The sequence below is a fragment of the Lichenostomus cassidix genome, chromosome 21 (assembly GCF_008360975.1).
Source record: "Lichenostomus cassidix isolate B80296 chromosome 21, HeHo_3.0, whole genome shotgun sequence".
Classification (NCBI taxonomy): domain Eukaryota; kingdom Metazoa; phylum Chordata; class Aves; order Passeriformes; family Meliphagidae; genus Lichenostomus; species Lichenostomus cassidix.
In genome coordinates this window covers 3,679,826-3,705,144 of record NC_139501.1, presented here as the reverse complement: position 1 = coordinate 3,705,144, position 25,319 = coordinate 3,679,826, and the positions used below count along the sequence as shown (strand labels likewise).

The following is a 25,319-nucleotide window of genomic DNA, read 5'->3' as shown; positions in this document are numbered from 1 at the left end:
ACAGGGGGCGTGTCCCCCGCAGGGGGCGGGGCCGGCTCTCGCCATCTTGGCGCGGAGCGGCCGCGCCCGGCTCGGCCCCGGCGCTCGGCCCGGGGCGGGCGCTGCCCCGCCCGGCATGCGGGGCCCGGCGGCCGCCCGGGAGCTGCTGGACGACGCGGACAACGAAGAGGACGTGTCGGGTAGGCGGGGGGTGCGGGCGGGGGGCACGGGCGGGGCAGTGGCATTGCTCCCCGGGTCGGTCCGGCCGTGCCACGGGCGATCCCCGCTGTCATCGCGCCCCGGACCGGCGGGAGCTGTGCCGGGTCGTCTCCAGTAGCCGGTTCTTCCCCGAACGGTGCCTTGGGGCGGGCTGGTCCCCCCGGGCTGGGCTTGATGCAGCGATACCCGCCCTACCAGACCTAAACCAGCACGGCGTGAATCAGAGAATCATGGAATCTCAGGGTGGTTTGGACTGGGAGGGACCTTAAAGACCATCCAGTTCCATCCCCCTGCCATGACAGGGACACCTTTCACTAGAGGAGGTTGCTCCAAGCCCCATCTAACGTATACTTGAACACTTCAGGGATGCAGCATCCATGGCTTCTCTGGGCAACCTGTACCAAAGCCTCACAAAATATGAGCAAAGAATATGTCCTGATGGCTCCAAAGTGGTGTTGCTGTATGAGCTCAGAAATTAAAAAAAAAGACACCGGCCTAAAGTCATGCAGAGACTGGCTGGGATGCTGGGATGCACTGGATTTGGGGAGATAATGACAGGAAGGGGGAGGTGTGTGCTGGCATCAGTGTCTCTGCCCAGAGCTGTGTCTCTGAGCTGGTGTGAGCAGCCCAGAACAACCTGGGAGCTGTGGCACCCTGGCACCCATTTTCCACATGAACCCTTCCTCTCCTCCACTTCCTGTGCTTTTGTGAGCTCTACCTGGGAATCAGAAAGGTAAAAGCCAAGTGTTCCCCCAGTGTCTGCAGGCCCAGGTCAGCAGGAGCAGCAGCACGAGGGGTGTTCTGTGCCTGTCTCCTGAGAGTGCAGTGTGGGTTGCTCACACCTCCGTGCTGGGTGTGAGTGGCAGGAGGAGCTGGGCACAGGAAGAGCTGGGGCTGGTGCTGCTGGGCAGGACACTTGAGGGGCACCAGCAGGGCAGATGGTGGTGTGAACATCCACAGGAGAAGGCACGCAGCTCTGTCTTGTGGCCTGAAGCTGCTACTCAGGTGTGCTTCTCTGTGATGATGAGCATGGTGTCCTGTGCCTGTGCAGTCCATCCACGTGAGCTGTCCCTTTTGTCCCCAGAAGAAGATGATGGGGTGCTGGAAGGACTGGATGAGTTTTTTGCAGAAGAGCAAGTTGTGGTACAGAAAAAGAAGAAATCCAAGAAACTGAAAGATGGCAAGGCTGCCAAAATCAAGAGGAGAAAGAAGGAGGTAATGCTGCATTTTCTCTCACTGCTGAGGCTTCTCAGCTGTGGCACAGAGGCAGCAGCTCAGAGTGCTGCTGGCAAGTGCCTTGGGTCTCTGTGGATGGAAAGGAGAATGATTATTGCTGTATTCCCTCGCTGAGCAGGTGCTCTCCCAGCTCTGGGAGGTGACCCAGCACCAGGGCATGGTTCCTCTTGCCCAGCTAGGCTGCTCGGGGGTGGAAATGTCATCTGCAAGTGATCTCTGGAGAGCATCTGGGGGGAGAAGGGGCCTCCATGCCTCCTGGCTGTGATGGAGGTGCCTGCCCTGCAGGAGCAGCTCAGCTCTTGTGGGTACATTTGTGCATGCAGTGGTACTGTCTGGACCCCAGGTGTTGAGGTCCTCCTGCCCATGCCACAGGGGACAGCAGTAAATGTTCCTGATGTGTGCTGCACCAACATGGCATCTGGGGCTCATGTTCCCAAGGTGGGAGATGTAAATCACCATGTTGGGACATGAATGTGGCAGGGCTTGGAGATTTCTGTGGGAACTGGTATTGGCCATGCTCATTCCAGGTGTTTGCAAGTGAGATGGCACAGGGGCTTCTAGGACTTGGCACACGGAAGGACTCTTGGGCCTTCATGGGAAAACAAAGGTGTGAATTTGTGTCCTCAAGGGTCAGGCCCTGAGGCTGCACTGGAGGTGCCCTGCTGGGTTGAGAAGGTTAGCTGGCACTGCTCCCAGAGCCCAGTTCGCTGCTGTGCTGCGCCACATGAGCTCTGCCTCTCACTGTCCTGTCCCCAGATAGTGCTGGGTGTGAGGACAGGAGCAGACATCTTGTGTGCTGGCCCTTTCCCTGCCTAAATGTGGCAGGCTGCTGGGAAGAAAGGGCGAGCAGCCCCCTACTTCCCCTGCTGTAGCTGGGGAGAAGTTGCTCATCCAGCACAACTGGGCACATCCTCCCTTGCCAAGGCAGGTCTGGGTGCTGCTGATCTCCCCCAGGGAGCTGTAAACAGATCGGCTGGATGAGGTATCCCATTGAAGTGCCTGTGGTATGGGTAGGAGTGCAATGAGCTGCTGGTTTAAAGACAGGTGATTCCATCCTGCATTGCCTCTTGCAGAAGTCATGGCCCCGAGGAAGCTTGTTTCCGTTGTGCCCGTGGTGATGTTCTCTTTCTGCAGATACCACACAAAGCTGGCTCAGGCCCTCTGCCCCCTCTACCATTGTTAGGCACATTTTTTCTCTATGCTGTTTTCTGAGAGGGGGAAAATAAAGCACAACTCCAAGGTATTTTCACCTCTGCCCCTTTGCTGTCACTGCTGACCTGCCTGAGCTCAGCAGCTGTGTGTGCAGTTTGTGCTGAGCTTGGCTGCTGCCGAGCTGGGCGTAGGGAGGAAATAACAGGCTGAGTGCACTCCTGTTTTTTAATTAATGCCTTGTGTGGGCAGTTCTAACCAGCCTCAGTTCTGCCTGTGGGAGACTATCCCCTCATCTGTCAAATCCAGGGAGAAGCTGGTGCTGGAGCTGTTGGTTGGCACAAAGTAACACCCAGGCTGCCCTTGGGGTCAGGGGATAAAAGACAGAACACCTTGAATGGGGCTGAACTTCTCCTCAAGAGTTTAGGGGGCAAATGAGCTTTACCCCTGCTGGAGGTGGGTGGGAATGAAGTGCAAGCTTTGGTGTGAGGCCTGTGCCTGCTGCAGTCCCCGGGCTTTATCGGGGCGTGGGGCAGGAGCGCTGGCACTCCGCACTGCCGCGGGAATTCGCCGGCACCAGCCGCAGTGGAGCTCGCGGCGATGCAGGAATCGGTACTGCAGCCCCCGGAAAAAAATCCGCGCGGAACTGCCAGGCTGTGGTTGGAACCTCCGCGCAGGCAGATGAAGGTCCTTGGCAGGGAAGGCAGCGGAGAGGGAGATTCAACCTGTACTGCAGCAGTTCCCATGGAAACCAATTATCCTGTGCCCAATTCCAGCTGTTCCTAACCCCGCCGAAGGAGAGGCGCGGGCTGCTCCGAGCCGGCAGCCCTGGGGATCAGCGCCGGGGACAGGGGCGGTGGCTCCGGGCAGGAGGGACGGAGGGAACCGGGATCGGTAGCGGGTCCGGGAAGGGCTGCCGGGCTGGGTGCTGTCCGCGGTGCTGGCAGGGACCGGTCCCTCCCGCCGACCCCTGGAGCTTCTCGGTGCCAGCGAGGGACAGGATGGCATCTAGACAGCCCTGGGCAAACACGAGGAGGGGGCCCGTGGGAACCTCGTGCAGTTCAACAAAACCAAGTGCAGGTGCTGCACCTGGATCACAGCAATCAATCCAGACTGGGGAATGAGCAGATCCTGCCGAGAAGAATTTGGGGGTGCTGGTTGATGAGAGGCTGGACATGCCCTGGACATGTGTGTTGGCAGCCCAGGAAGTCATCTGAGTGCTCTGCCCGCAGGCAGCCACATTCCTTGGGATGGTAATTCTGTTACCATCAGTGTTGTGCAGTGGGTAATGATCTCTCCTAGAAATAAACAAAAATACCCCCTGAGCTGTCCCTGCTCCGGCTCTCCCAGCACAGTGTAGCCATTGTAGCCTGCTCCCTTCGGACTGTGAGGAAGCATCTCCATCCACTGGAGATGGGAGGTTTCATGGGGCAGGGAGGGTTTGTGGGAGGAGACCGAAGTGGGGGCAGGCTTGTTCTTCACTGTCCCTTTCTGTTTTAGGGGAGCAATGATGAAATGTCAGAAAATGAAGAGGAGATTGAGGAGAAATCAGAAAGTGAAGGGAGTGACTATTCTCCCAACAAAAAGAAGAAGAAAAAACTGAAAGACAAGAAGGAGAAAAAGCCAAAACGGAAGAAGAAGGATGAAGAGGAGGATGACAATGACGATGGAGGTCTGAAGGTACAAAAGACTTTACTCTGAGCTGGTGGTAGTGTCTGAAGCCAGGCTTGGACAAGAGGAGTTGGGGGTTTTGTGAGAAGCTTGCCCTAGGTTTGGCAAGGATGAGATTGCAGGTGAACGATGAAGAGGAGAGGTTCTATTTCCTTAGTGCTTATCTTGTGTGCAGGGAGAAACTGAGTTTCTTGGAGCCATGAAACCTGCCAAGACCTTTTATAGTATTACATGGCTGGGAGCATATGCAATTAACATAGCATTCGTGATGCCATGTTAATTTGCTTCTTGGGACTGCATGAAACATTAGTTAGTTAAGCACTTGTGTGTGCTGTTTTGTAAATCCCAGAAACAAATCCCTGCGTATCTCTGACTAGGGAGATATGGAGCACATGACAGACCCAGCCTTGTGCTGCTCATCTGCAGAGCTGTGGCTGTTTGTATTAATGATGCCTCTCTAAATTTCCAGGAGCCCAAGAGCTCAGCCCAGCTCATGGAGGAATGGGGCCTCGATGACGTAGATTATGTTTTCTCAGAAGAGGATTATCACACTCTGACGAATTACAAGGCTTTCAGCCAGTTCCTCAGGTAGGGAACTGTGGACCTGGTGGTTGAGGTTTGGGCATTGCTCAGTCAGCAGATGAAGTTGTGAAGTCAATTCTGCATCGCCAGCTCCTTGTCACTTCTTCCTCCCAACTCAGTCCTCAGAACTCCATTTATTTGCAGGACTGACTGGAAACAGCTGAAGCATTTGTCTCTCCTGCTCTCCTGCTCCATACATTTTGTGTATGCTTATTTGAAAAGTTTCATGAGAAAAACAGAGTGTTAATGAATTTCTGCTTGTATCATGAGCCTTTCAGAGCACAGCAGGTATTTCAGGGAAGGGCAGCCTCTGAGGAGGTTTAGGTGTGCCTCCCTTGCATATGTTTGCTTAAGGAACTTCTGGTTTCTGCTGCCTCCCCATGAAACTCCTGCTCGGAGGCACTGCTGCCACATCTCTTGGGTTGAAGCACCAGCATGACAGCACTGCTGTTAACATGTGCTTCTCCCTCTCCCCTGCCCTGCAGGCCTCTGATTGCCAAGAAGAACCCCAAGATCCCCATGTCCAAGATGATGACGGTGCTTGGTGCCAAGTGGCGAGAGTTCAGTGCCAACAACCCCTTCAAGGGCAGCTCGGCAGCAGCGGCTGCAGCAGCCATTGCTGCAGCTGTGGAGACTGTCACCATTGCCCCGGCGCTCCCTACCAGCCCCCAGCACTCTGCCCTGCCTGCTGTCGTCAGGAAAGCCAAGACCAAGGAAGGGAAGGGTGTGTGCCACTTGTGGGGGGCTGCTCTCGCCAGCAGAGCTGGCACAAGTCTGTAAAGCACAAGCTTCAACAAAGTGAGGGGGCAAATGGGGTGCCAGAGGGGTGTCCTCAGCTTGTGTTGTCCTTGTGGAGGTCCTTGAGAGGCATGTGATTCATGAACCATGGCAGAACAAGCCTCTGGGTCTGTTGGGTGTTTGGCAGTTTGTGGCAATTAATTAAGCTGGGCAGTAGTGGGAAAAGGAGGGATCTCCCTTTGTGCCATGTTCCACCTTGGGAAGTTGCTGGAGGTGCTTTGTATGACAGTTGCTTGTAGAGTACCAAACAACTTTTCAATTTCTCCAGGTCCTGGTGTGCGGAAGAAAATCAAGGGCTCCAAAGACGGGAAGAAAAAGGGGAAGGGGAAAAAGATGGCAGGCTTGAAATTCCGGTTTGGAGGAATCCCCAGCAAAAGGAAAAAGGGCTCCTCCGTAAGTTTGTGGGGCTTTGGGTCTGGGAGGGAAGTGTTGGGAGGAGCCCTTGTTGGGAGTGGCACAGCCACCCTATGTCAGGGGTGTCACAGCCTCATTCATGCCCCTCTGCAAGGCACCAGGCTCTGATCAGAGCATCCACTTGCACTGTGTCCAGGCTCAGACTTGTGACACTCGTGTCTGGCCACAATTTTTGCTAAAATCACATGACCCTGTTTACTTTCAGTGGATTGGGTGATAATGCCATCGTTTCAGATTTCATTTGCAAAGGAATTCTTCAGGGCTTGCACTGCAGCTGAACCGTACGTCACAGAGAATTCTGGGATGCTTTAATTGCATTAGCAGGATCTGCCCACGGCAGCTGGAGTCCCGTGGCATTGCCTGAGATGCTGGAGCTGCCCAGCCACAATGCACTGGGCTCAGTGCACCAGTATCAGGCGTGTTTCAAGGCATTAACAGCATTTTAAAGAATAAATCCCTTAGATAACTAGTTAGTGGGGTTACGACTCTTCTAGGTGTTGGTAATGTTAGTCAAACCCCCTTAGCTCCCTGTGTTGCAGCTTCAGCTCTAGTTCTTATGACACAACCTGTTTGAAGCACCTCTGTGCACTGAGGCTGCAGTGCTGGAGCCACTTGTTGCTGCAGATTTTCATTCCTGTATCACAAAAAATTCCTCCCGTGCTCCAGATCCACACATCCTCCTTCCAAAGAGTCACAAAGAACTCGGGCTGCCTCCTGCAGCTGCAACCTGAGCACCTGGTTAGGAGTGTGCAGGTTGGGGATTTGCATGCTTGAGTCTCCAGAATAAGAATTCAGACATCTTGTTGTGTTTTGATTCCATGGAATGCAGGGCCTGTTTGACTCCTTTCACTTTATGAGAATGCTGAGTGTGAACACCTGCATGCATGGATACAGGAGGGGTGGCACGGCTGAAATTAGTGTCAAAAGACAGAGAGGGAGCAAAGTTCTGCCAAAATCTGGAAAGAGGGGCCTTTGGATGCACAGGGTGGGAGTATAGAGTTGTCCCCCGATGTGTTCCTATCCAGGAGAACACAGTCTCAGCAGTGGAATGACAGCTGGGATGCCAGCACTTGGACTGGGTGTGCTTTGCTTTTTTCCTCTGCAGAGTGAAGAGGAGGAACGGGAAGAATCTGACTTTGACAGCGCCAGCATCAACAGCTCCTCCATGCGCTCTGAGTGCTCTGCTGGCCTGGGGAAGAGGGGGAAGAAGAGGAAAAAGAAAAAGAGGAGTAGGCCATCCTTTATACTCTGTTCCTATTCTGTTTGGATTTCCCTGTTCAGGTGGTGCTTCCCTAGCCCATACAGCTCTGGGCTGTGTCTGGCACTGGCTCGGTGAGAGAGGATGTGCCTGTGCCTGTCTGTGTGAGTGGAATGTGAGGTGCTCTCTTGGTGTCCAGGCCCTGCTGCTGGTGGGCACCTGCCTGCAGGAAGGTTTCAGAATTTGTGGGGTTTCCAGGGAAGTGATTTTCTGAGGAACAGCCCCTGGAGAGCCGTGGCTTGTGGCAAGCTCCCAGCAGAGCAGGGCAGGCTGTGAGCCAGACGGTGTGAAGATGAGGGATGTTTTGTTTGTGTGAGGTGTGCAGTCAGGCAGAGGCAGCTGGCAGAGCTGTGGTAGTAATGCAGGGACAGGGAGGCACGTGAACCATGGTGGAGAGGATCTGTCAGGATCTGCCAGTGGCTGTGTAACCACATTTGTGTGCATGTCCCTTCATCCCTTTCTGGGTGAATGCTGTGCCATGGCACCTCTGTCTTCGTGCTGCTTTGGAGAGCAGCCCCCTGTGCTGAGCACATTGCCTTTCTGTCTTGTGTCCTTGTTTGGGAGGAGATGTTTCAGATACAGGTGCATCCTTTGGCTTCTTAGCTTTTCTGATGGATTTTTTGCTTCTGAGAAATGGAAGGGTGGCTTCTGGGCTGGGGATCAGTTAGGGTGTGACACTGGCCAGCCTTCCCATTGGTCAGTGAGGCTGGGCTGGCCCCACGTCTTGTGTGTGAAGGGCATTGCTTGTGGCTTGTTGCTCTGCGAGGGCCCTGGTGCTGGAGGTAGGCAGCTCCTGCTGCGTACTGGAGGAGTGGAAGGTTGGATTTCCATGCCAGGAGTTTGTGGCAGAGCTGGAAATTGAGATGAGCCATTCTGGCACTTGCAAGGCCATGTTCCTCTCCTCCTTTTCCCATCCATGCTGTGTTGAGAGCTCTCCTGCCTCTGTGCCAGGGAGCCCCAAGGAAGAGCAGAGTAGTCCCAGGAGAGGAGTCCTGTCCTTGGCCGTGTCACCCTTGCATGGTGCGTTTGCAGCTGATGCTGGTACCTGGGGAGGTTTCTCTGACCGGCCTCCCTTGCAACCTCTCCAGGTTCTGGCATTCTCCATTGAGAGCCTGAAGGAACCAAAGGATGATACAGTGTGGAGAGAGAAAGAGAGACAGAGGTGAGATGATGCTGTGTGCGAAGGTGAACTGTGGTGCTGAGGGACAGAGAGGTAGTGGGAATTAACAGGAGGGGTCTGAGGTGAAACGCTGGCCTTATTTCCTTAACTGTATGGTAGAGGAGCAAGTGTCCTATTCCTTCCGGGAGAGCCAGCTGCTCTGCCACCCCTCTGACTGTCACCTGTCCCTTGCTTGCAGTCGAAGAGGGGGACGGGTACGAGACAGACCACCAGGACTACTGTGAGGTGTGCCAGCAGGGCGGGGAGATCATCCTGTGCGACACCTGTCCCCGTGCCTACCACCTGGTCTGCCTGGACCCCGAGCTGGAGAAGGCCCCTGAGGGCAAGTGGAGCTGCCCCCACTGTGTGAGTGGGGTCAGGGGCCTGTAGGAGTGGGTGGGCTGGTTGTGGAAACCCTTGGCGTTATGCTGGCTGTGCTTCTACAGGAGAAGGAGGGCATCCAGTGGGAGCCAAAGGAGGAGGAAGAGGAGGAAGAGGATGGTGGTGAGGAGGAGGAGGATGACCACATGGAGTTCTGCCGGGTCTGTAAGGATGGAGGGGAGCTGCTGTGCTGTGACACTTGCCCATCCTCCTACCACCTCCACTGCCTGAACCCACCGCTGCCAGAGATACCAAACGGTGAATGGCTCTGCCCACGCTGTACAGTGAGTGTTACCAGCATTCCCATTCCTTGTCCTGTCCCTGCTCTCACACCTGCCTGGCCTGCCAGTGGCTCCTGTGGCTGCTGCTGCCCCTCACAGCCCTGCCCCAGGGTCAGCCTCCTACCCTCTGCCCCAAACCCCTCCCTGAGGGGTTGCTGCTGGGTGTGTGGGTCACTCTGGAAGGCTCTGCTGCCTCTGTGGTCTCACTGTGGGAACTGCTGGCTGACAGCTTTCTGGCCTGGTTTCTGATGGGATGTTGAGCCTTGTTTGATATGTGGCCTATGGAGAGGGACCTTTTCTGCCTGGTGGCAAGACCTGTCCCCATGGGGGATGCAGAAGTGTCATGGGCACTTCTCAGGCACCCTGTGCCAGCTGCCGTCCACTCAGCATTGAGGAGCCCCTTCTGCCCTCCAGTTCCCTTCTCTAGCTCCCCATGGCCCCTGACAGGGTCTCACCTTAAACTCTGTGCTTTGCCTGTTTGTTTCTGTATCCCAGTGCCCTCCCTTGAAGGGCAAAGTCCAACGCATCCTGCACTGGGCCTGGAAGGAGCCGCCGGCCGCCCCGCTTCCCCCCGTGCTGCCCACTGCCGACCCAGAGCTGGCTCTCCCCCCACCAAAGGTGCTGGAGGGGATCCCGGAGCGCGAGTTCTTTGTGAAGTGGGCAGGCCTCTCCTACTGGCACTGCTCGTGGGTCAAAGAGCTGCAGGTGAGCCTGTGGTGTAGAGCCCCTGCTCAGCCCTCTGCCCTGCTGCCCAGGGGCTGAGTGTTGCTCCCTCCTGCTGCAGCTGGAGCTCTACCACACCGTGATGTACCGCAACTACCAACGGAAGAACGACATGGATGAGCCACCAGCCTTTGACTATGGCTCTGGGGATGAGGACAGCCAGAGGGAGAAGCGGAAGAACAAAGACCCCCAGTATGCCAAGATGGAGGAGCGGTTCTACCGCTATGGCATCAAGCCCGAGTGGATGATGATCCACCGTATCCTGAACCACAGGTGAGGAGCCTGTGAGCGAAATTGTGCTGTCCTTCTGCAAGGCCAAAACGTTGGGCTGGTGGAATTTCAGCCTCTGGCAAGCCTCTGTTGCCTTGGAGGTTTGCTCCATGGGTGAAGCTGAAGCTGGAAGGGGATTCATGCTCCCTTATTTTAATTTCTGCTATGTTGCTCATTAAAAATAGAGTTATAGCCAATTTTCCCAAAGGCGGATGCATGGTATTGTTCCACTCTTCCCAGTCATACTGTTTGGGTCCTGTTACAGCCTAATCATTCTGTAAATTCTGATGCTGATGGGGATGGTGCTGAGGGAAAGAGTTGGAGCATGTGGCCGACTCCTTTGTGGAACCTTGACATTGATATTTCTTTTCTGTGAAAGAAATTCTTTGTGAATGAAATGTGCTGTGTGGATGGGCTTTCTGCATCGAGTGTCTGGGGACATATTTTTGATGAATTTCTATATTTCAAGTGGCTACTTGAAATATCAAGCAGTAGCAGCAGCTCTGCCTGAAGGCTGCGTGGCAGGAAAGAACTAAAGCTGCCTGTCTGATTTTTCATCTGAGCTTTACCTTGTCCACTAACAAGGCAACAGGTTTCCCTCTAGGCACATAGTCAGACTTATAAGTATGATTATTCTGTTCTTAGTGTCAGCAGAACTTCTTAGAGCAGTGAATGCTGCAGGCAAGAGGGGAAGCACTGGTATCCATCCAGGCCTGGTGAAACAGGGAAATGAGGTTGTTCAGTGGAATGGAAAAGCAGCCTGTAAAGCTTAATGGTTTGACACACTTGCAGATGAATAGGCATTTCTGCTGGAAGTGTTCATACTTTATGTTTTTCTACCTCAGCTTGGATGTCCTGGTCTGTAAGTGAAAGTAGAGGATGAAGCATCTGGCTATGTGGAAGCAGGTCATGGCAAGCTGCTCCCGTGGCATTCACTGATCAGCTTTCCATGCCCTGTGTTACAGCTTTGATAAAAAGGGAGACATCCATTACCTGATCAAGTGGAAGGACCTGCCCTATGACCAGTGCACCTGGGAGATCGATGACATAGACATCCCCTACTATGAGAACCTCAAACTCCTCTACTGGAACCACAGGTCTGAGCCCACAGGCAGTGGAGCCAGGGGAGCCCAGCAGAGCCAGGGCAGCCTGTGTGGGTGTTTGGGAATGAGTGGGACACACAGGTGCCCCCTTTTTGAACACACTGGCACTGCTCACAGTGACCTCTCTTCAAAGAGCAGTGGCCCAGCACTGATGAAGGCTGGCTCTCCTGATGTGCCATATTGGGGCTGCTGGGCAATCCCACCTGCTCTTTTCCAGCTGGTTCTCCCCTTCCCCTGCATCTGCACTGCCATGACATTCATGGTCTCCATTGCCCTGCTGCCTGTTTATGGGGGAAAACCACAGTACTCTGAGTTTGCTGTTCTTCATTCTGGAGACTGTTGCATGGACTGTTGGGAGGGGAAAATCAATGCCCTGTGAGTGCTAACTGGGCCAGAAGAGCTCGTGTGGGGAGAATGGCAGTGGAATGTGGGAGGTGTTTCTGTCCCTTGGCTCAGAGCTGAGAGAGCAGCCACTGCCTGTCCTCCCTGACATGTGCTGGCTGTTGCAGGGAGCTGATGCTGGGGGAGGACACGCGCCCTCTGAAGAAGCTGAACAAGAAAGGGAAAAAGCTGAAAGAGGAGAAGCTGGAAAAGCCTCCAGAAACACCTCTCGTGGATGTGAGTGAGAGTGGTGGGGACAGTGTGGCAGTGTGGGAACCCAGAGGTAGGGTGGGCTGTCTGTGCCCTTATCCTTGATGTTTTCCTCCTCTGTCTCCTTTGGGGACCCTGTTTGTTTTCTTTGGAAGTTCTGGAGTGGTGTTGCTATGAGGAGCATGGGGTCTGGGCTGTGCCAGCGACTGTGTCTGTGTCCCCTTTGGAGCTGTTGGATGTTACAAAGCTAAAGAGGGCTGTGCTTGGCTGCAGGGGAAGGAGGGGCAGGTGGTTCTCACTGCTCTGTTCTGTGTCTCTCTGTTCAGCCAACGGTGAAGTTTGACAAGCAGCCATGGTACATTGATGCCACGGGAGGCACGCTGCACCCTTACCAGCTAGAAGGGCTGAACTGGCTGAGATTCTCCTGGGCCCAAGGAACAGATACAATCCTGGCTGATGAGATGGGGCTGGGGAAGACAGTGCAAACTATTGTGTTCTTATATTCCCTGTACAAGGAGGTGAGTAGAGCACCTGGCAATCCCTGAGGCGGCTGAAAGCTGCTGGGTATGGGAAGAACAGCCTGGGCTCTGTCTCCCTGAGCAGGGTCACTCGAAAGGGCCATACCTGGTCAGTGCCCCCCTGTCCACCATCATCAACTGGGAGCGTGAGTTTGAGATGTGGGCACCTGACTTCTACGTCGTGACCTACACGGGAGACAAGGAGAGCCGGTCGGTCATCCGGGAAAATGAGTTTTCTTTTGAAGACAACGCCATCCGGAGTGGGAAGAAGGTCTTCCGGATGAAGGTGGGAGCTGAGACTGTGCCTGCCTGTCACAGTGCTTTACCTGTCAGCAAGAAGGGGAGAGGAGAATTTGACCTGGAGAGGGAGACTGGTTAGGTCCCTGATCAGCTGTGTCCCACAAGGGGAGGCTGGCATTGTTTGCAAATGCAGGAGATTTATGTGATGAGCTTTACAGCTAATGTGATGAGCTAATGTGATGTAAAGTAATGTGATGTGATGTAATGTAAAGCTAATGTGATGAGCTTTACAGATTTCTGCCTGAGCTTTTCTATTTCTGTAGTCTCCTGCTTGGTTCTCATGTTTGGGTCTTCTGCTGGCACAACTCAGCCCTGCTGTGTGCTCTGTGCCAGGCAGTGCAGCCCCTCTCACCTTTGGTCACGGTCAGCAGCAGCAAAGGTGGAAGCTGTCCTGTTCCCTGCTCTCTTATCCCAGCTTTTCTGTCCCTCTGCTCCTCCAGAAGGAAGCCCAGATCAAGTTCCATGTCCTGCTCACATCCTATGAGCTGATCACCATTGACCAGGCGGTGCTGGGCTCCATAGAGTGGGCCTGTCTGGTGGTGGATGAAGCACACAGGCTGAAGAACAACCAGTCCAAGGTACGTGGCAGACATTTTAGAGTGATTTTTTTTTTTCTCTTTTGAACATCCTATGGTGTTAGAAGCCATTCAGCAGCAGGAAAGGCAGCAGCCTGGCTGCCTGACTGTCCTTGGACAGGCTGTCGTGGAAGGGAGTTGATCCCTCTCCTTCCTCTCCCCTTTACCTGAGGCTCAATGCAGTTTCCAGCCCCTGGGACATTCATGCTGTCCCTGGTGCAGGAGGAGGCAAGTGGTGTGACCCAGGGATACCCAGGACTGCTGCCTGTGCCCAGTGGGAGTGTCTGGGAGCAGGACATGCTGCTCCCAGAGGTCACTGCTCAGTCTCCATGTGCACCCTGCAGAGTCCCGTGGGGACACATTGGTTCATTGCAGTCCTTATCACCCAAACTCATTTCTTTTCCAGTTCTTTAGAGTCCTGAATAGCTACAAGATCGATTACAAGCTGCTTCTCACAGGGACTCCACTCCAGAATAACTTGGAAGAGCTCTTCCACCTACTCAATTTCTTGACTCCAGAGAGGTTTAAGTAAGTTGCTCTTACCTGGGCCATCAGGGTGGCTCCTTGCTCTGGCTTTGGTCCAGGCACACGAGCATTATCTCCTCATGTGCCTCGAGAGCTCTGCCCTGTTTTTTAAGTCATAAAGCAGCAGATCCCTGTTGCTCAGCGCCATGGGGGTCTGGCTGCTTCCACAGCAACCTGGAAGGGTTCCTAGAGGAGTTTGCAGACATCTCCAAGGAGGACCAGATCAAAAAGCTGCATGACCTGCTGGGTCCCCACATGCTGCGGCGGCTCAAGGCTGATGTGTTCAAGAACATGCCGGCCAAGACAGAGCTGATCGTGCGAGTGGAGCTGAGCCAGATGCAGAAGTGAGTGATTCCAGTGCATTCCCAATAGGTATTTGGCTTCCCCCAACATGGTGGGGTGTCAGTGGGGATTGAGGGGTCAGAGACAGCCCGCTGGCCTGGGGACTGCTGCAGGAAGAGTGGAGCTGCTTTGTGTCTAACCAAGGAGTGTGTTCCATGTGGGTGAACTGGGCTCTGTGCAGTCCTGGGGGTGTGGCAGGCTGGCAGTGTGGCTCTGCTGGTTCTGGGGGTATGGAGAAAACACTGAGGCTGAACCCCTTTTTCCTGTTCCTGTCCCTGGGGCATGGCCTGTGCTGTTGGTGTGCCTGCATCAGCCTGGAGTGTTGCTGCTGCCCCAGCTCTGGTTGTGCCAGGCTGAGCTGTTCTGTTTCAGCGGCATCTCCTGCAGGTTCAGGGCACCTTCAGGAAGGGTCTGTCACTTCTTCCCAGCGTGGTGGGGCAGGAGGGCTCGGCTGGCACCCAGCAGAGGGGGTGGTGGAGGTGCTGTGGCCCCCAGTCCATCTCACTGCCAGGGCTGTGATTCCCCCAGAGCGACTGGAAAGACCCAGCCCTGGGTGCTGAATTGTGTTTAAAACCCTCCAAATGTCCCTTTTGCATCTCCAGTGACACTAGGAGGGTTTCATTCAGTGCCATCCTGTTTGTACCAGTGCTACACCTTCCCCAGCTATCGTGGTGTCTATAACATCCTCCCTGCTGCAGGAAGTACTACAAATTCATACTGACGAGGAACTTTGAAGCTCTGAATTCGAAAGGTGGTGGGAACCAGGTCTCACTGCTTAACATCATGATGGACCTGAAAAAGTGCTGCAATCATCCATACCTGTTCCCTGTGGCAGCCGTGGTACGTTTTCATGATCCTGCTTTGGTTAACGCTGTGGATTTCTATGCAAGCAGTTTCACACAGACTTTGTTTTGAAAATGCAAGTGAAGTTCTCCATGAGGTTAATGTGGGTTGTCCTTGTGGGCACTGACTGTGCTACCTTCACAGGAGGCCCCAATGCTGCCCAATGGATCTTACGATGGGAATTCTTTGGTCAAATCTTCTGGGAAACTGATGCTGCTTCAAAAGATGCTGAAGAAGTTACGGGATGGGGGTCACAGAGTTCTGATCTTCTCGCAGGTGAGAGTAGGGAGGGATAATAATAATAATCATAAATACATTATTTAAGGAATTTTTTAAATTATGCATGGGAAATTTGTGCTGGAAACAGTCAGAAATAGGTGGAATAGCTGGTGACAGCTTCTCCCCCAGGCAGCCATAGGCAGTAGTAGTGGAAAAGCTGTGTCCCAGCTCTCTCCTGAGGGAGCGCCTGTCGTGTTTAAGAGCTCTGTTAGCTGGGGATGGAAAGGAGACAACAGTCATGAGGCTTCTCTTTGGGGAGGGACAGTCAGAGACAATTCCTTCCTGCTGGCAGAGCTGCCTGTAGAAGATGAGATGAGAGTGTTGCTCCTCTGGCAGCTGCCTGTTGGCTGTGCTTGCTTTGCTGACTATGCTCTGCTGCCACCACCGTGGCCTCTGGGCTATGGGCAAGGACCATGCTGAGGCAGAGCAGGTCCCCAGGGAAGTGGGGTTTGCCCATGCAGACCCTCTTATGCCAGGGTTGCCTTGCCCTGTAGATGACAAAGATGCTGGACTTGCTGGAGGATTTCCTGGAGTATGAAGGCTACAAGTACGAGAGGATTGACGGGGGCATCACTGGTGGCTTGCGCCAGGAGGCCATCGACAGGTTCAATGGTACTTACCTTCCTGCCTTGTTGAGGAGTGGGCATGGGGGGATGGCAGTGTGTGGCCAGCAGCAGGTGCTCTGTCAGTGCCCAGAGCTTGTGCCACGCTCAGGTGTGGCTTCCTGTGGCACAGTGGGGGCTGCTCGTACTGTGCTGTTAAGCCCTTGAGTTGGTTCCCACAAGGAACCCTGAGTGTGCCAGTAGCTGTTCAGCTGGAGGGGCTCTTGCCTTTCCCTTCAAGACCTCAGCAGATGACAGAGCTTCCCCTTTGCTCTGGAGCTGGGTTCTGCAGTACGTGGTTCCCAGGGAGCGATGTGTTTTCACTCTTTGCTACCCCTGCCTCTTGCTTGTCAGCTTTGAATGCCATTCTGTCCCTCTGAAATGGTGCTGGTCCTCTCTGTGAGCCGTTCTCCTTTCTGTCTCACCTGTTCCCACCTCTGGGTTTGTCGTTCTCAGCTCCTGGGGCTCAGCAGTTCTGCTTCCTCCTCTCCACCCGCGCCGGTGGTCTGGGCATAAACCTTGCTACGGCTGACACTGTCATTATTTATGATTCTGACTGGAATCCCCACAATGACATCCAGGTTTCTGACTTTCCCTTTTCCTTCCTGTATAGTAAGTACCTCTCTGGCTCTGCCCTCTCTTTGCACACCCTCACTGGGATTTCAGTATCTTCTCTCGAGAGCTGATGACACTTTCTGCTGTGTCTGTGGGTGTTTCTGCTTAGCAGCCCTCTTCCCACACCCTCTGGCCTCATCCCACCCTCTCTGCAGCCTGGGAGAGACCTGGCACATAAAACTGTCTCTCTCCAATGGCGTTCTCACTTCTTTCTCATACTTATCCTCAACTGGGTGCCCCCTCATGCAGCCTGGAGGGTGAGAAGCATGGCCCTTTTGTCCAGCTGGCATGGTGCCACCCTCGCCAGCTCCATCCTCTGCCCACAGGCGTTCAGCAGAGCTCACCGCATCGGGCAGAACAAGAAGGTGATGATCTACCGCTTCGTGACCAGGGCATCCGTGGAGGAGCGCATCACCCAGGTGGCCAAAAGGAAGATGATGCTCACCCACCTGGTGGTCCGCCCGGGGCTCGGCTCCAAGTCAGGCTCCATGACCAAGCAAGAGCTGGATGACATCCTCAAGTTTGGGACAGAAGAACTCTTCAAGGATGATGTGGAGGGTGAGGTGGGAATGCTCTGTGTGAGGCAGGGCCCTCTCTGAGCTGCTGGGGCTCACTCTTCTCTCCCTGTGCCACAGGCATGGTGTCTCAGGGACAGCGGATTGCCATGCCGGATGCTGTCACCCCTTTCTCGGACACACTGTCAACCAAAGGGGGTGCAGCGACTCCTGGCATGAAAAAAAAGCATGGTGGCACCCCACCAGGTGTGTAGCCCCCCTTGCTGGGGTGACTTGTCCCCCTTCCTGGCCCTGCACCTGACCTTAGCTTGCCTGGCTCAGGAGTGGACTGTCCAGCACCCTGGTCTGTGCTGCTGTTCCCTTCGCTTTGCTCTCCAGGTGACAATAAGGATGTAGATGACAGCAGTGTGATCCACTATGATGATGCTGCCATCTCTAAGCTTTTGGACCGAAATCAGGATGCAACTGATGACACGGAACTGCAGAACATGAATGAGTATCTCAGCTCCTTTAAAGTGGCTCAGTATGTTGTGAGAGAAGAGGACGGTGTGGTAATGTGATCAGTATCATGTCTTACAATCACCCCTTTGTGCATCCCTCTGGGTTCCCTCTGCTCCTTCTCCTGTCCCTGTGAGCACTTGGCATGGAGCAGGGCCTTCCCTGCTCCCTCTCTGTGACTGCTCAAGCCCTTTGTCTCTGGCTCTGCAGGAGGAGGTGGAACGTGAGATCATCAAGCAAGAGGAGAATGTGGACCCTGACTACTGGGAGAAGCTGCTGCGGCACCACTATGAGCAGCAGCAGGAAGATCTGGCCAGAAATCTGGGAAAAGGGAAGAGAATCCGCAAGCAGGTCAACTACAATGACACCTCACAGGAGGACCAAGGTGTGGCCATAGGTGCTTGGATGCTGGCTGGGCTCAAAGGACAGACAGAGCTGTCACTTGGTGTTTCTCTGCAGTTGGTAGATTTCCTGGATCTGTACTTCCCAGGTTCCTAAACTATCCAGGGTAGAAATTCTTAAAAGATTTTTTTCTTTTTATTTTTTGGTCTTTAAATTCTGGTTTTGCTGGAGGAATTTAGGAAAAACATGTCTGTGGGCAAAATATTTCAGATTGGGTTTTTGCTGCGTAACAGAATTCCAATTTTGTAAAACCTGAGAACATGATTTCTTGTTGCTGTGTCCCTCTCTCCTGCTGTCTGGCAGTGAACGCCTGTCATACCCACAAGCAGGCTCTGACCTGTCCAGCACACCCCTCCCAGGAAGGGTCTTGTAACCTGCCTTCCTTGTGCTCTGCAGAGTGGCAGGACGAGCTCTCTGACAACCAGTCAGAGTATTCCATTGGCTCTGAGGATGAGGATGAAGACTTTGAAGAGAGGCCAGAAGGCCAGAGTGAGTTGTTGTGTTTGATATTCCCTGGGACTTTGCTCTGTGGGAAGCCCTGGGCACTCAGAAGTGTCAGGAATTCTGGGTTGAAGGGACTGGTGTGCCCAGGGCCTCTGTTCAGGGGAATGTCCCTGCATTCTGTCAGGTGAGGAGCTTTCCAGGGGAGGGAGGCAGCCAGCTTCTTCCTTGGCCTCTGCAGGACCATGATCTGGCCCACCACAAGGACTAGCCATGGTTCCCCCTTTGCCTGGGAAGGGCAGAGGTGTGTCCTGGCCTGGGGAGTGGTGGCTGGAAGGGACTCTGCAGCCTGGGCAAGTGCTCTGGCTGGTTCTGCTCCCCTTGGGAAGAAGGGCAGGAAGCCTGGGGCACATGAGCTGTCTTTCCTTGCTGCCTGGCCCATCCATCACTGAAGCTGCTTGGCTCTAGGTGGCAGAAGACAATCCCGGAGACAGCTGAAGACTGACAGAGACAAACCTCTTCCTCCTTTGCTGGCAAGAGTTGGGGGGAACATCGAGGTGAGCCTCAGCCAAAGCTTGGCCAGTGCTGTCGTGCCTGGGCTGCCTGTGGGCTGGACCCCTCTGTGCTGAATCACTGGGACACTAATCGTGGTCCAGCAATGCCTGTCACAGCTGTGAGGCTCCAGGATGCCACATGTTGCTGAGACCACTCTGATCCCAGCGATGCCTTCGCTTCCTGCAGGTTCTGGGCTTCAACGCCCGGCAGCGCAAGGCGTTCCTGAATGCCATCATGCGCTGGGGAATGCCACCCCAGGATGCCTTCAACTCCCACTGGCTGGTCCGGGATCTGCGAGGGAAGAGCGAGAAGGAGTTCAGGTATGGAGGTCCTGGCAGGCAGGGAGCCTGGACCCCTTCACTGTGGGCTCTTTTTGGGGAGGCAGTGTCTATGTCATTGAGAGGGTGGCTCCTGCTGCCTTCCTGGGTGTGAGACTTCTCTCATCCGTGGGTGACAGGGGACCACGTGCATGCTGGGTTGAGCAGGGATGCCATGGGCCAGGACTGAGGTCTGGTTTCCCTGGCAGGGCGTACGTCTCTCTCTTCATGAGACACTTGTGTGAGCCTGGGGCAGATGGTGCCGAAACTTTTGCGGACGGCGTTCCCCGGGAAGGGCTGTCACGCCAGCACGTGCTGACTCGCATCGGGGTCATGTCACTAGTAAGGAAGAAGGTGGGTGAGTAAATTATGAATAGGCCATTTCAGGAATGTTCTGGAGGCTTTTCCCCGTAGGGTGGTTGCAGCAGTCCTGCCACTTGGTCACTCTGCAGGTGTGCAGCCTGAACATGCCAGCTCCGTGACACCAGCTGGGAATATCCTTCCTCTGTTTGACCTGATGGTGTATGTCTGTCCCAGGTCCAGGAGTTTGAGCATGTCAATGGGAAGTACAGCACCCCAGACCTGGTTCTGGAGGGCCCAGAGAGCAAGAGGTCCAGCGAGGTTGTGTCTTCAGATCCCAACACGCCTGTCCCAGCCAGCCCAGCACACACACACACAGGACCAGGGGCCCTTGCAGGTATTCAGGGGGCTGTGGCTGAGGTCTGGCTTGGGAGGGAGGTGGGCCAAGGCACCAGGAGGTTTTGCAGGTGCTTAGCCCATCAGGCCCTGTTCAACACCTTCCTGGCTTTGCTCTTACAGACAAAATAGAAGCACAACTGGGGTTCCATGAAGAAAAGGACCCAGTGGAGCAGAAGCCCAGAAAGGTGGCTGACAGCCAGGTGAGGTGGCTTTGTTCAGCATCTCTTCCAGGAAGCCTCCCCTGGTCTGCCTGGAAGCTTGGGGTGCTCCCTAGGAAGGGAGGGCCAAGCTGATCTGGAATGGGTGCTTGGCATTCAGGTGCCTGCAAGTGCTGAGGTGGAGAGTGAAGAGCACCCAGAAAGCTGTGACAGCAAGGAGAGGCCAAGGGAAGAGAAGCAAGAGGATTGTGAAAAGGCTGAGCCTTCTTCTGAGCCCCTGGTGAAAGGTGAGGCTGTGGCTCTTCTCTGTGTCACAATGGGAAACCTGAATGCCACAAAGTCCTGCAGAAATTCTTGAGAAAACAGGTTGTAAATTGCATGAAATGGTCATTTTGGGGAGCATTTGTTCCTCCAGGTATCTCAAGGAAGAGGGAAAACAAAATACATTTATTTGATAAAATGCAGAAGATTGTTCTGTTTGAAGTTTTTTGAGCACCTTGAATGTACAAACAATATAGTTACTTTGCCCTGAAAGGGAAAGTCTGTCTGGATAAGTAGGTTGTTCCCTGCAGAGCATTTTCCATGTCAAGCATTTCTTGTAGGCCTGTTCTCTCCTGCAGACGAGGGGATTCAAGAGCAAGAGAAGCTTTTGGAGAAGGCGGAGTTGAGCAGCAGCCCAGGGAAGGGGGAGGATAAAGAAGTCAAACCAGGTGAGGCATAAGGCTTTGGAGAGAGAAGAGTGGGAAGAATCCCTGGAGTGAGCCCGGTGCCTGGCACAGTGACAGAGTGTGCCCACAGGGTGGTGGCGAAGATGCATCAGCACCAGCACAGCTGCTGCTCAGGAGCCATGAGTGGGAACTAAACCCTGTTGGGATGGGCACTGCCTGTGCTAACAGTGGGGCCTGCTGGGAGGGGCAGGTTTGGCTTCTGTCGTGGGTCAGAGAGGGGTTGGTGGCTTTTGCAGCAGTGACTGGGGTGGGGGTGGCACCAGTGGGTCTGGTGGTGGAGCACAATTAGGCCAATTCCTTGTGTTTGCCAAGCAGAGGATGGTAAGGAAGAGGAGAAGGAGCAAAGTGATGCCCAGCAAAATGGTGACAAAGAGGAAGAGGAGGAAGGAAAGAAGGATGACAGAAACATGAACTTCAGATTCATGTTTAACATTGCTGACGGTGGCTTCACAGGTAAGAGTGAGAGATGAGGTGACGGCCTCTCCTGCAAATCTGCTGCAGAGGCTCTGAACCTGTTCAAGGAACGTGACCCTTGTCACAGGCTGTGGATGGGCTGGTGCTTTGCTGGCAGCAGCAGACCTGGGTCTGTACTGTGCCTGTGGCCCTGGGAGGTTCCATCGCTCGCCCTGCCCACATGCTGTGTGCTGACCCTCAGCCCAGCTGCCTGACCAGGCTGTCTCCCTTCTGCTTCTGCTTCCACAGAGCTGCACACGCTGTGGCAGAACGAGGAGAGGGCTGCCATGTCCTCTGGCAAGATCTATGACATCTGGCACCGCCGACATGACTACTGGCTGTTGGCAGGAATTGTCACGTACCCTTTGACCCAGCAGAGCAGGAGGCAGCGAGGCGAGAGAGGCCTCTGCAGGGGGCAGGAGCTGGGCTGGTGCTGCAGTGATGAGCAGGGAGAGGGTCTGGGGTCTCGGTGTTGCTGTGGGGTGGCTGTTGACTGTTGGCTGGCTGGTTCTGCCCTTGACACTTCCCCCACACCAGTCATGGCTATGCCCGCTGGCAGGACATCCAGAATGACCCACGCTATGTGATCCTGAACGAGCCCTTCAAGTCGGAGATACACAAGGGGAACTACCTCGAGATGAAGAACAAGTTCCTTGCCCGGCGGTTCAAGGCGAGTGGCAGGTCCAGGGCTGGTGAGTCCTTACTGGTGGGAGGACCAGAGCAGCGTGCTGAAGCCAGCAGGGAGTTTGCCAACGCTTTCTGTGGGTGAAGCAGGGAGTGGACTTCGTGAGGGGCTCCAGGGTTTACTGGTTTATAGTGGGGCAGGGTCTGGTCCTGAATCCTTCCCCTCCTGCACCTCCCAGTTGCTGGAGCAGGCCCTGGTGATCGAGGAGCAGCTGCGGAGGGCGGCGTACCTCAACATGACCCAAGACCCCAGTCACCCGGCCATGGCGCTGAACGCACGGCTGGCGGAAGTGGAGTGCCTTGCCGAGAGCCACCAGCACCTCTCCAAAGAGTCCCTGGCTGGGAACAAGCCTGCCAATGCTGTCCTGCACAAGGGTGTGTGCCTGCAGGGCTGGAGGGTGCCCCGGGGTTGGGAGGGGTTCCCCACCTTGACCCTGTCTTGTGCTCCCTTGGCCATGAGCTGCCTGCTCCTCCCAGCTTGCTGGGTCTGACAGGCATGGCCCTGAGTACTTCCCGCTCTACTTGCAGTGCTGAACCAACTTGAGGAGCTGCTGAGTGACATGAAGGCTGATGTGACACGCTTGCCCTCCATGCTGTCCCGCATCCCACCCGTGGCTGCCCGCTTGCAGATGTCAGAGCGGAGCATCCTCAGCCGCCTGGCCACCCGTGGAGGGGATCCAGCTGCGCAGGTCTGTGGGGACAGGCACAGAGCCCCTCACCATGAGGGTCATGGTATGGTCAGGGCTGCAGGTCCATGTCTTTTCTCCCTCCTTGCCTCCCCAGGGCTCCTTCGGCTCCTCCCAGATCTTCAACAACAACTTTGGGCCAAATTTCCGTGGTCCTGGGCCAGGTGGGATTGTCAACTACAGCCAGATGCCTCTGGGACCCTATGTGACTGGTAGGTTGGGGTTTTGCTCTTGGGCAGAGAAATTCAGAGGGTGGATTTGGGCAGTCCAGGAGTGCCACCAAAGGACGGTGGTGAGCAAGGTGTTTCCTCTCTCACCACAGATATTTAGCAGTTCCCACGATTTTCCCCTGCAGCTCCCACTGCTAGCTGAGGTAAGTTTGTGCTTCCTGCTCTCCGTGTTCCATTTGCTGGGGAACAGGGAGGGGCAGAGGACTAAATGGAGGCTCCACTTTGGGCTGCCCTCCAGTGCCAGTATCTGACTGCAGCCTCTGACTCGAGCAGCTGCAGCAGAGGTGGGAGCAGATCCTTCCTGCAGCCCTTCCGAGGTGCCCGAGGGGTTGGCATATGGGGAGGGTCCGGATCTGGCTGATGGGCAGCCCTCCCCTCTTCTCGCAGCAGCCCTGGGGAAAGTCCCTTGTCCCTGGCCATGAGCTGCTGTTGCCAGAGGTCGGCGGGGAAATTGTGCCAGCGTTGCCTGCGTGGAAGACAAGCTGCCGCCGGTGCTGCTGGGCTGTCCCGCTCCGCTTCAAGTGTGCTTTGCCTGCTGCGGCCCCCGCGGGAGCGGCGGGGCCGGGGGTTCGTGTCCGTGTACATTTTTTGCACTTTCTTATTGAAGACTTGAAGAGTTTGTCTGGGTGAGGTGGGCTGAGGGGAGGGAGGGAGGGCTGGAGTTGCGGTGTTTGTCTGGTTGTGTTGGCACATGTGGGGGTGAGGGGAGGCCAGTGGTGCCATGTCCCAGCCGGCTGTGCTCCCCAGCTTCCCTGTAAGGGCCATCTCTGTGTCCTTGTGGTGTTTCAGCAAGCCCACACCTGCTGCTGCCCCGCTGGAATCCCTGGCACTACTGCGGTGGGGCTGGGGGTCCACATGTGCTGGGCTTGGGGCAGGCGGATGGAGGGGATGTGGGTGGGACAGAGGGGACAGCTGGAACTGGGATGGGGATACCTCGAGCGTGGTGACACTGGCAGCTGTAAGCAACGCCCCTGCATCCGCTTCGTGCTTTGTGTGTCCCGGTTTCTGTTCTGTGTTTTAATAAATCCTTTGGGAAGGACGCAGTGGAGTCTGGCAGGGGGGAGGGATGGTGGGGTGGCCTTGGGGGTGGCCTGGCCATGGTCTTGGTACCCCTGTTGTCCTGCATGTGTCCACACACACAGAGACACGTGTCCACACACACATGTCCACAGAAACAGATGTCTCCACACACACAGACACAGACGAACACGTGTGCACATGGAGGCACAGGGACACACACACACAGACACAGCAGACATAAGAATGCTGTGTATATCTACAGAGATACTGTAATCTTTACATGAGTGCACATATTTGTACATCATCCCCACATATGTATGTACCTCTTCATATATAGCTTGTGTAGATCTATATACACACATGTGTAGATATACACAGAACTGTAAGTTTTAAATCTATGTGTGTGCATATATATCTTTATGTGAGCATACACAGCTATAAATACTGATTTATTTAGATACCATTGTGTGGGTGTGTATCTGTACATACATATCTGTATATTATACGTCTGTATAATGTATTTGTGGTTTTAATAGATGTGTATTTGTGTATGTATATACTTGTGAGTGTGCATGTAGACATGGTAGATAACAGATATATGTACATAGGCACAGATCTATACATGATATAGATGTATAGATCTGTATTTACAGAGGTGTATATGCACATACATGTATCTGTGCATGTAAGAATATACATAAATGTGTATTTGTAATTAGAATATATGCACATGCATACACATACAGGTGTAGATATATCTATATATCTACATACCTCTGTGTATTCATATCTGTATCTCTGTATGGCTATACAGGTGTATAGATCTGTGTGTATATATACAGACATGTGTATTTGTAATTTTTATATACATATACATAAGTGTAGATACAGGTAAAGGTGTGTAGCTGTCCTAGATAGAGATAGTATATGTGTGTATATACACAGATACACACATGTATTTGTCATTTCATACATATATGTGAGTGTATATGTTTCCATGTGCACACAGACATCAATGTAGTTCTGTAGACAGATGCCCATGTAGAGGTAAAGCTCTATAGGTATAGCTGCAAGGTAAATCCATGTACCTAAAGGTGTAGGATGTGTCTGGGGGGGTGTGAGCACACAGACCCCCCAGCCATGTACAGAGGGGAGCTCTGATGCCATGAGCTGAGGGTTTGCACATACATTTACAGTTTTTGTATTTATGTGTATATGGATAGAGGAAACTTTGTGTATAAATGTATTTAGATATGGATATATATATAGGTACTGGCAAAAATGTTTGTTCTGCAGAGTACACAGAGAGCTATAAAGAGATACATATAGCTATAAGCTATAGTTATATTGTTCTTTTTAGAGCCTTTATGTATCATCTATCTCTCTGTATCTATCATACATGTATCCATATATATACAGCTATTGCTAGACATACAGCTATATATATGTATCTGTATCTAAATTATAAATATCTCTGTGTCCATGTGTATATATGGCATATGTTTATAGATGTATAGAGA

General features: G+C 53.9%; 1 protein-coding gene across 6 annotated transcripts; it reads left to right on the top strand.

Moving 5' to 3' along the window:
* The first annotated feature begins 37 nt into the window (after positions 1–37).
* On the top strand, positions 38–23,818 carry CHD5 (chromodomain helicase DNA binding protein 5). Of its 6 annotated transcripts, none has more exons than XM_085080029.1 (42): positions 38–179; positions 1,286–1,413; positions 4,084–4,263; positions 4,724–4,842; positions 5,322–5,560; positions 5,903–6,027; positions 7,154–7,277; positions 8,665–8,831; positions 8,912–9,130; positions 9,623–9,832; positions 9,912–10,123; positions 11,086–11,217; positions 11,733–11,841; positions 12,141–12,332; positions 12,418–12,618; positions 13,073–13,210; positions 13,614–13,735; positions 13,903–14,076; positions 14,773–14,914; positions 15,062–15,193; positions 15,691–15,808; positions 16,255–16,379; positions 16,740–16,971; positions 17,049–17,174; positions 17,307–17,479; positions 17,637–17,811; positions 18,225–18,317; positions 18,738–18,826; positions 19,011–19,144; positions 19,351–19,495; positions 19,679–19,838; positions 19,961–20,040; positions 20,159–20,285; positions 20,601–20,708; positions 21,042–21,179; positions 21,429–21,537; positions 21,717–21,849; positions 22,043–22,238; positions 22,392–22,552; positions 22,647–22,761; positions 22,872–22,926; positions 23,170–23,818. In XM_085080029.1, exons 1-41 carry the CDS (start codon positions 116–118, stop codon positions 22,877–22,879), a joined length of 5,874 nt encoding a protein of 1,957 aa, XP_084936155.1. In that variant the 5' UTR covers positions 38–115; the 3' UTR covers positions 22,880–22,926; positions 23,170–23,818. The 6 variants fall into 6 exon arrangements, with proteins under 6 accessions (XP_084936155.1, XP_084936157.1, XP_084936154.1 ...); XM_085080031.1 differs by having other exon boundaries at positions 44–179; positions 1,283–1,413; positions 20,619–20,708; XM_085080028.1 differs by having other exon boundaries at positions 44–179; positions 1,283–1,413; positions 22,872–22,922; positions 23,167–23,818.
* The last annotated feature ends 1,501 nt before the right edge of the window (positions 23,819–25,319 follow it).

What these genes read in the sequence shown, in the direction of transcription:
- CHD5 (XM_085080028.1), top strand. Translation starts at nt 116, where the DNA reads ATGCGGGGCCCGGCGGCCGCCCGGGAGCTGCTGGACGACGCGGACAAC. An exon ending in GAGGAAAAAGAAAAAGAGGA is followed by an intron (nt 7,278 to 8,664) that starts GTAGGCCATCCT and finishes CCTTGCTTGCAG; the next exon opens with TCGAAGAGGGGGACGGGTAC. An exon ending in AGAGAGGCCAGAAGGCCAGA is followed by an intron (nt 18,318 to 18,737) that starts GTGAGTTGTTGT and finishes GCTTGGCTCTAG; the next exon opens with GTGGCAGAAGACAATCCCGG.